This window comes from Bombina bombina, chromosome 2 (assembly GCF_027579735.1).
Source record: "Bombina bombina isolate aBomBom1 chromosome 2, aBomBom1.pri, whole genome shotgun sequence".
Lineage (NCBI taxonomy): Eukaryota > Metazoa > Chordata > Amphibia > Anura > Bombinatoridae > Bombina > Bombina bombina.
Window position 1 is genome coordinate 140,099,370 of NC_069500.1, and position 9,960 is coordinate 140,109,329.

At 38.9% G+C, this 9,960-nt stretch overlaps 1 protein-coding gene across 2 annotated transcripts in view; it reads right to left on the reverse strand.

Annotated features, from left to right (window-relative positions):
• The window catches only part of ARL15 (ADP ribosylation factor like GTPase 15), a 991,451-nt gene that overhangs the window by 743,706 nt on the left and 237,785 nt on the right, over window positions 1-9,960 (reverse strand). For both annotated transcript variants that reach the window (XM_053701273.1, XM_053701274.1), the window contains one exon: window positions 8,116-8,260. In XM_053701273.1, the coding sequence (XP_053557248.1) occupies window positions 8,116-8,260 (145 nt within the window). The remainder of the gene's footprint in view (window positions 1-8,115; window positions 8,261-9,960) is intronic.

Genomic DNA, 9,960 nt, shown 5'->3' on the forward strand with positions numbered 1-9,960 from the left:
TCTCAACCAGAAGTCCAGGTAAATCTGTTAACACAGATTCAAAGCAGCGCCACTCCGCTGCCTCCTCATACAACGAGTCTCTGCCGAGATGAGACCTGGCAAAAAGAATAAATTCCAGTCTAACACAGAGCCAGCACTGGCCTGAAGGAGACCTGGAGGGCACGACCTGATGAAGTTAACTCATAACGTCACAAGTTCAATAGGAATGGCTTCCTGTCTTATGAAGACTAAATTAGCATCCAGGATCCAGCATGGCGCCTACACCAGCGAACTCTGGTCTAAGTATTCTTCCCTCTCTGACCAAGGAAGACAGATAAAGTCCCTTAAGGACTTATATCAGACATGACGATGGAAATTAAACCAGAATCGTCAAAACAAGGGAAGCTACCATTAGATCTGGACTCTGCCCACTGCCAAAAGAAACCCTAGATTTCTCCTAGGCTTTAGAAGCAGTAACGAGACCAAAACATCAAGAGCAATGCACTGGAAGTTCTGGTCCAGAAAAATGCAACCGTAGGAACCTAAAATGTTCCCTGAAGAGGAAAGAAAAGGTATGATATCCTTCCTCCACAGTGGTCCTGCGCTATTCCTCCCGTACCAAGGATAGAGAGGACCTTATAGTCACCCGAGGACACATCATAAGATTGCTTAAGTACTTTATGGTCCAAATAGGACGGGAGTTCCCTTCCTCTATAAGACCCCGAAAAGAAAACCGGTTTGAATGATCTCCTAAACCTCACTCTGCGATAGGCACTGGGACAATGACTCCAAAGGAGAACAAAACCCTGAAGACTTCCCTTTTTCTGACTGAAAGACAGGATCAAGAGAAGGAAAACTGCCCTGGAAGGCTGAGATTTGGAGCCTAGCTATAACCTCCTGAATCAAGCGTCCGAAAAGAACGAAAGTCAGTTCCCACAAGCTAGGACCTGGAACTGACCCCTCCTGCCAACCTAGGTTAGGCGGGCCTCTGTTCTGCATTGACTTTTCCAGAACTGGATCAGTCTTGGATTGCTAAGGCTTAGTGGAGATCTCAGACGCTGGGTCTTAACCGCTCCAAAAATAAGAGAAAAAGAATCTGTCTCTCAGATTCGCTTTCTCATCCAACAGTGAAAACCACAGAATAGTGGAACCAATTAAATCTTCCTCCATTCAAAAGGAGAGAATAGACTCAGAAGTCATATCTGTCAGCCTGAAGCCCAAGCTTTGCACCAGAAAAGAATTATAAGCTCCAAGGCCTTAATTCTTTCTCGAAATATATTGAGGGAACATCACCTTGAATAGAAACAGAGATGCTTCATAGGAAGTCTCCAGAAACTAACAACCTAAGTCGACAGTACAAAAAGTATCCCTTAAGACAAAACAACTTATAAAAAGGAGTTTCCGCTAATAACCAAGAGCTCTATGAATAAACTATCCTTAAGCGGAATAGAAAAAAAACGGACGGCAAGCGCACAAAAAGTGTTAGCCAAGTAGGGATGTGCAACGACACAACCCCTCTATAGAGCCCTGGAAACAGGGACTTAAAAAGGAAATAAACAAAAAGGAATAGGATCTCCATCCTTCCTCACCTGTCTTAATCAACTTCGCCATCTGATTCAATAATCTGAGATTCGACTGGAAGATCAGTATTAGGCATCTCTAATATCGACAACTTCGCTTAGAAGCCAGCGCAGACGTGCCACCTTAAATCTAAAGGAGAAATCCTCCTCTGCCGGAGGAATAGAAGCAGCAGGCTCTGACCCAGAAGGTCCGTACTCTGATGCCTCAAAGAGAACCGCATCCCCAGACGACTGATCGTATAAAACCATCAATTTACATGATGCCCCCTGGGCCGAATTGCATGGATTAACCCTTCATTTGTGCGTAGCAGTATGAGGCAAAGCGGCTAAGGCCGCAGACATCGCCATACGGAACTGGGGCATAACGTCTATTAGAAAAAGGCCCCCTCCTGGTGGAGGATTAGCTATGCAAGGGGAAGCTGCATGAGTAGGATCGGATAACTGTAGGGGCACGCCTCACGGAACAAAGATTCCTCAGAGGCGGAAGGCTCAGTGGCATCTAACATCTCAACACAGGTTGATGAAAACACCCTGTTGCAGCATATGGAACATCATTGAGAGGGCTGGATTACCCGGGCGTCCTCACAATATACACAGGTATCGAACTCTGTCGTAGAGGGACCACCCTCTAAAAATTCAGAATCCTCTATAACTAGGTAACCTAATTTAATTCAAGAAAACAACCTGCACCTATACCCCCAATGGCTGGGGCACTCACCACCTCCTATGACCCAGACAGTATACAGAAACTCGCTCCTCTCCGTAGTCACTCAGTCAGGAATTGAAAATGGAAAATCTTGACCACTCCCGATCACACGGTGCGCCATGCAGGACCGCCCCTGCTAAAGTGAAAGCACAACTCAAGTAAAAAGGCAACCTGAACGTTCCATATCAGCCTATGAGCCAAAAGCATCTCACACATATAAAACATCAAAAATCACATAAAACAAATATGATTAACTACCCACTGTTCAACGATCCCCCTCAGGAGATATTAACCCTTGATTCCATAAAGATAGAGTCCCACTGTGACACTGTCTTCTAGCATTAACATATGATTGAAAAATGAAACGATCTTACCAAAATCCATGCCATTGAACAGAAACACGGTCCTTCAAGTTTGACAAACTGTAGCATCGCTTCTGACATGGACTTGAGTGATGAAAAGCAGGCAGTGAAACTAGTCAACTAGGGCTGCAACTAACGATTATTTTCATAATCGATTAATCGATTATTTTTTCGATTAATCGACTAATCGGATAAAAAAAAAAATCAATAATTGGTTCCTATATTTTAAATAAAATCCACATACTGAGTGTTACAAATATAAACTTCAGACTAAAAGTTTACATTAACACAACTGTTTGTACAATTCTAAAGCAGCAGAGCACAGTTTTATAATTAAGCAAAATAAAACCAAAAACTGTTTGAAAAGAAGTATAACTTCCACCTTGGCAAGGGGCCTCTCAATAAAGTAACCCTTGACTTCATTCTAACATAAAAAAATATCTTGAATATCTATATACAATGGTAAATAACCAACTATAAGGTTAGGGGAAAATATCTAGTCTTCTTTAAAAAATAACATATATATATACTTATAAAGGTTGAATCTGGTACATATCACAATTGATTAAAAATATAAAAAAAAAAACAATAAAAAAACTAAATCAGGGGAGCGGAGCTGACCACAGAGGCAGTCAGACGTGTTTTCAAGGAGCTCCGGGCTTTTGGATATAAATATATATCTTCAATTGTACATAATTAATCTATATATCCATAATGACACACCAGTCTACAAGCTTGATCCACTATTCTCCTCAAGAAAGAGATAAGTCAGTTTGAAAATACACTGCCGGGATCTTCCTGTCCTAAACTACGCCACGTGGAGTCACTGGAGGGTGCTTATATCTAACCAAACACGCCAGTATGGAAGCCTTGAACTCATGGGAACGTTGCACCACTCAGATTCTGGAGAGGCATTATCAGTGTTTGAGAGGAGACCTCTTGACGCTACTACATGCCTGTATGCCAATGTCAGAACCTACAACCAAAAGCACAGAGCCAGCACAACGGAGCAGAGTCTACACTATAACCGTATCCGACCCTACAGATATAGAAAAAAAAACCTCTGCGGTATTCATAGAGAACATGAGTTCCTGTCATCTGGGTCGAAAATCTGATCCACTCAATAGATTGGCTAAGTGGGGTGTGCTGGACATTGAGGTGCCATTATATTCTGATACACAGCATACCCAAGCAGAGGCACCTATGACTGTAGTCGCTCCCCGCGACATCAAGGGCAGGCACTTACCAAGCACTCCAGCTTTAGAGTTTTCCTCAAAACGATCTCACTGCACAGCTGAAGCCACGGCCTACGATACGAGAGCCAAAAGTGTCAGATCAATTCTGGATCAGGCTGATGCAAGGTATGCCTTCGCAGAAAGTGGATCACATAAGGAGACGCGGTTTGTCCCTATCAGTGCCTTAGTCGGCATTATGAGCAGCGTCAGATCGGGTTCAGAAACAGACTGGGAGATAAGGTGTGATACTAACCCGTAAGCAGCAAAGGCATTACAATGGAGATTTGTCGGACAGGTAACCCCTACTAAACTTAAACAAGCAGTGGGAGTTGGCTGAAGCAACAGAGATCACTGATGTTTAGGAAAGTTGAAACCGCAATGCTTTTGAGACTCTCCTCCATCGAACTTTTCACTTATTGATCCCTATCCATACCCTTATAATGTTGTGGACTTCCAATGTTTACACTGTTTTTCATCGTCTCATGCATATTTGTGCCGTTGTAAGTTTGTGCAGCTATTAGACATGGAAGTTCACCCAACTGTATTGTCTTTTATTACAGTTTCGCAAGTTTTCCTGAATTTTTTTACTTAAATTTATTGTTATATATTGTAGATGTGTGACACCTAGTTTTATTGCGACACTCCTTTCTTAGTACAAGCAGGGAAATATTCATGTAATACTATTATTGTACATTTGTACCTTCTCCACTTGCCCTCACTATCTTAACCCTCTAGTGCCACATAACTTTCACATAGAGGTATTGTAGTACTGGGAGTGATTTAGATTATCTTTACTGGAATGTTTTTTTTAGGAGGTATGCAATATCCCATGTAACGAAACAGAAGATCTCTATGATATGTCACAATTTCGGAGATTTTGCATAATGTTTTGGTTTAGAATGTTCTGTTTAGCTTCATATTATTATATTTATGTAATGCTTAATCCCTGCATGGGACCTAAATACTTCATATAGGTTAAGTACAGTAGTGGTGATTTTTGCAATTTAATCTGCATATACATGTATAATATCTGGAATTAGGCAGTTGCTGCTTGTATTATCTTTACCACATGTCCCTGGAATTATATTCGGATCTCCCTATATTACTTATTTTGTGTACCTCAATATTTAATCTTTGCATAGGTTACTTAGTATGACACTGGTCACCGCTTATATTAAAATATTGCTTGAGATACTAGGCAAACTCATATAGCTATCACTAATAGCCCCTGTTTTGTATCTCCTCTTATTGCAACGCTTATAGGCAGTACCCCACAGTTTAGAATGTAAGATATTATTCTCTGACATACGTGTGCTCTATTGAGAAGACAGGGGAGATGTACCACCTTGTTACTAACATGGACATCTCTCTCAGACTATTTCTTCTGTTCTATATACCTCTGTATCATATCCAAGTATACTATTAGTCTCTAGCTAATATTATGTTAAAATTAGGTATCCATAAAAGAATTCTTCTCTAGTATATTCATGCGATAACTCAGATGTAGGCTTAACGTCACATTCCATCATATCTATAGTAATATCTTGTAAAAGGATGCAGATGAATTATACAGTTAACCTGTTATTGATGTTATATACTATAGTTCCTTAGTGCCGCTGTTAATTTGTGCTTGTAACTATTATTTCAAGAAAAGTGTAGCACTTCAAATCTACCCCACTATTGTAAATTATATTACTTATACATGATGCCTTATATATTCCCCCCTCTGTGCATGTCACCAACTCATTTCTCCACTTTCTCAGATATATTATTGTCTCAATATAATTGGCTCCGCCCCCCTTCTTTTACTTCTTTATTTTAAAGCGTCTCTCTGCCCACTGACTATCCCCTCTCCCCCTATATATATATCCATCATAGGGTCCAGATGGGGCCCCCCTAGAGACTACCATGCTTGCATCATTTTTATGACTATTTGACCCATACGTGGTCTGCTCAGTAGTCCCCCAATAAGCTCTTATCATAAAAAGGAGGATTTAGAAGCTCATGTCACTTCTAATTTCAATTTCTAATGTCAATATATCCTATACTTGTCTTTGGTATGTTTTTTTTGAGTTTACAATTGTATTTCCTGTGACTATTACCTACTGCTGTATTGTTTGAAAATCCTCCAAAAAAAACTAATTTAAAAAAAAAAAAAAACATAAAATCAAAAGAGCTAAGGACTATATATCAATAACAGGACAAAGCCTTACACATTTATTTATACAGTACATATAATCAGCAATAGCAAGAAATCCGCTAATAATTGTGCAAACAGATAATAGTGCACATCAATTTAAATAACTCCCATCAATCGAGGGGCTAGGTGTAAATAACAAGCTCAGCACTATCGGCTAGATTTATTAAGGCCCTACGGCTGCAAGTTCTCACAAGAACTTGCTCGCCATCATTTATCAAGCAGTGGTCACCAGACCGCTGCTTCCCTAGCCTCTTCGCCACCTCTAATGTGGCGAAATTCAATCTCCTCGGTCTAGTCAGACCGAGGAGATTAACAGCTCCTGCCCGCGCGTGATTGGCTGTGCGCAGGCAGGGGGCGGGATTGCACGCGAGCGCAAAATTGCGCTCGTGTTCAATGCCGAATATCTGTGGTTATTTTCGCCCCGCCACAGGCGAGCTGGGGCGTACAGGGGTGCGTAGCTTTAATAAATCTAGCCCTAAATCATGCAAAGCATAGTTCCAAATCACCTGATTTAATATAAACAATACAAATGATGACTCCTATTATATCTAGGTTGCACATAAGCCAGGGGTAGTTGTAAACTTATATTGTCCTGAAAAAGTAAAAAAATATACGTCTGTAGACATCCTTTAGGCTAAGGACATAATTAAAAAACACAATACCATTTGCAGGAGTTCATTGGAGTGAAGCAGCTGGTGTAGTGAACAGACCAACTAATTGCAAACCAACTAATCGATTATGAGATTCGTTGACAACTATTTTCATTATCGATTATGACAATTAGTTGTTGCAGCTCTATAGTCAACACTGATTGCTTAGGAGCTGTTAATATGAGTCTGGATGGGTTTGCAGAAAGACTCCCTACGTCTCCAGACTCTAACTTTCGTCAATGCTCTCACTGAGAGGCTGGCAAGACTACTTAAAACTCCAGTCCTATTTCGAAGGGTAGATACTCTTCCGAAGGAACTACTCCGAAATCTTCTGACACTTCTCTGTCAACCTACTGTGACGAAAGGCAAAGAATGACTGGGGGAATAGGGACGTGGGGGAGGTATTTAAGCCTTTTGCTGGGGTGTCTTTGCCTCCTCCTGGTGGCCAGGTTCAGTATTTTGCACTAGTAAGGAATGCAGCTGTGGACTCTCCCTGCATTAAGAAGGAAAAGGAGTCTATTTATAAATTTAAAGAGACGCCAAACCTAAAATTTTTCTTTCATGATTCAGATAGAACAAAACATTTTAAAAAAAACTTTCCAATTTAAGTATTATCTTGTTATCCTTTGTTTAAAAGCAGGAAGATCAGTACAGGAGTGTGCACGTGTCTGTAGAACTATATGGCAGCAATATCGCAACAATGTTATACATTAGGAAGAGCACTAGATGGCAGCACTATTATTTGTCATGTAGTGTTGCAGATATGTGCACGATACCTATCTAGTTATCGCTATGAAAATTATGCAAATTTGATAATAGAAGCAAATTGGAAACCTTTTTAAAATTGTACTCTCTATCTCAATCATGAAAGAATAAATTTGGGTTTTATTTCCCTTTAACGTAAAAGGAGGATGTCGAACAATTCTCTTAGCATTGAGCATAGTGCCTTAATAATTATATGATATTGAATTATAGTGAAAAAAGGGAATAAAAATACTTCTGACAAAGTACCACAAACAAATACCCTCATACATATGTAGATGTACAACCTTTCGAAACATTCTGAAATGCAACACTTCAAACAGCAGCAATGGATGGAAGTGTCAATGAGAACTTAAATAGGTCATGCCCTTGATTTCCCTCCCATCCATTACATGAGGTAGTAAGCGAACATATCACATGGTGTTTTAAAGTAAAGTATTTTGTAGGAGAAAATCCCCACCCATAATGCTTCTTCAGATGGATATACAAGGGTGAAGAATGAGCATAACTAAGTCAGACAGTCTGATCACTAAAACATCTGTGCTCTATGAAGGGGGCACACAGGATAGACCTCTAAGTTTAACAGAACCATTATTAATTTAATTTTTGCCTGTGGGGAAATAAATCCGCATTTATATTACCTGTGGTAGGCACAATATTTTCTTGGCTTTCACTGCAGAGTTGTGTTAAGAGGCTGGTCTTACCAGATCCTGTCAGCCCTATACAAACAATATCATATTCAGGCCGGGGTGGCGGAGGACCCTTACAACAGAGGGCTCGAAAACACTACAGAGAAAACAACAGATTGAGTTTTAGAATATTATATATGTTTAATATATAAGGTATGTACTAAAAATGTCTCTACAAAGCAAGCAAATTATCATCATTATTTGTATAGTGCAAATTCCGTATCACTGGCAAATGACAAAATACATACTTAGCATGAAGATAAAAAAAAAAAATATTTAAAAGGGACAGTCTAGTCAAAATTAAAGTTTCATGATTCAGAAAAGGCATGCAATTTTAAACAATTTTCCAATTTACAATTATCATCAAATTTTGATAGTTTAGTGTTCTCTTGGTATTTCTTAGTTGAAAGCTAAAAGCTAGGTAGGCTCAAATGCGAATTTCTAAGCCCTTGAAGGCCGTCTCTTATCTTAATGTATTTGACAGTTTTTCACAGCTAGAGAGCATTAGTTAATGTGTGCCATACAGATGACATTGTGCTCATGCTTGTGGAGTTACCTAGGAGTCGGCACTGATTGGCTAAACTGCAAGTCTGTCAAAAGAACTGAAATAAGGGGGCAGTATGCAGAGGCTTAGATACAAGATTATTACAGAGGTAAAAAGTATATTAATATAACAGCGTTGGTTATGTAAAACTTGGGTATGGGTAATAAAGGGATTATCTATCTTTAAAAAAAATGAAAGTTCTAGAGTAGACTGTCCCTTTAAGAAGTGTCTATTAGAAAGAGTATAATGTACAAAGTATATGGTCACTTCCTTTGAAAATATCTGCACCTGTGATAATTTGTTAAACAAAAATAGAATTATCAATTTGAGTATTTTAAGACCTCATCCAACCCATTTATTCACCATTCACTTTAAAATTAAACAAACACCTAAATTTGTAAATAGAATTCTGAAAGATAAAAGAGAGGAGACAAATTGAAATAAAATTAAAGGATGAAGACATTTACATATCTAGGAACTGCAAAATTATTATTTATTAAAATGTTTAATCAAAGTGTAGATTTGCAACAAAAATGTTTGGCTGTGGGCTGCCGTAGCAGCTAAGAACGGCGAACGGTTGAAACGAATAAAGGCACTTTCTGCATTAAGTATCTTATACTTCATGAATGAAAGTGCCCTTTAATTGTTTCAACAGTCAACCCTAGTGTTTCAAAAACGTATCTTTAATTGAAAAAGTGGGAATGTAAGCTTAGGAGCCAGCTCATTTTATGTTAAACACCTGGGTAGCGCTTGCCGATTAGTCTAAATGTACTACCATTCAAGTTTATGGATTTTCTCTCAAAAGGGTGTAGTCATGTGGAGGCCCCAGTATAATAAAAAGTGATCTGAAATACCAGACGGGGCACAAGTAAAACATAAATAATAATAATAATAATAATCATCATCATCTAAATTTGGTCGGTTTCATGCACAAACTAAATAGTACAGATTAACTCTTGGAAGACAAGACAGATGCTCAATCTAAGTGGTTAAACAACAACTATTAAAGTTAAGCAGCGGAATAACATTTCCATTTCTAACAGGAACTGAAAAGCTCACAATTTCAGAATGGAATTGCAGTAAAAAGGGACAAAATAAATAGTGAAAGTATATTGCAGCTCTTGCTTTAAATAGCAAGAAATGTTATAATATTAGAAAATATTACACTGCCCCCACCCAAAGTGTGTGTGTGTGTTTGTGTGTGTATGTATGTATGTGTGTATATATATATATATATATATATATATATATAT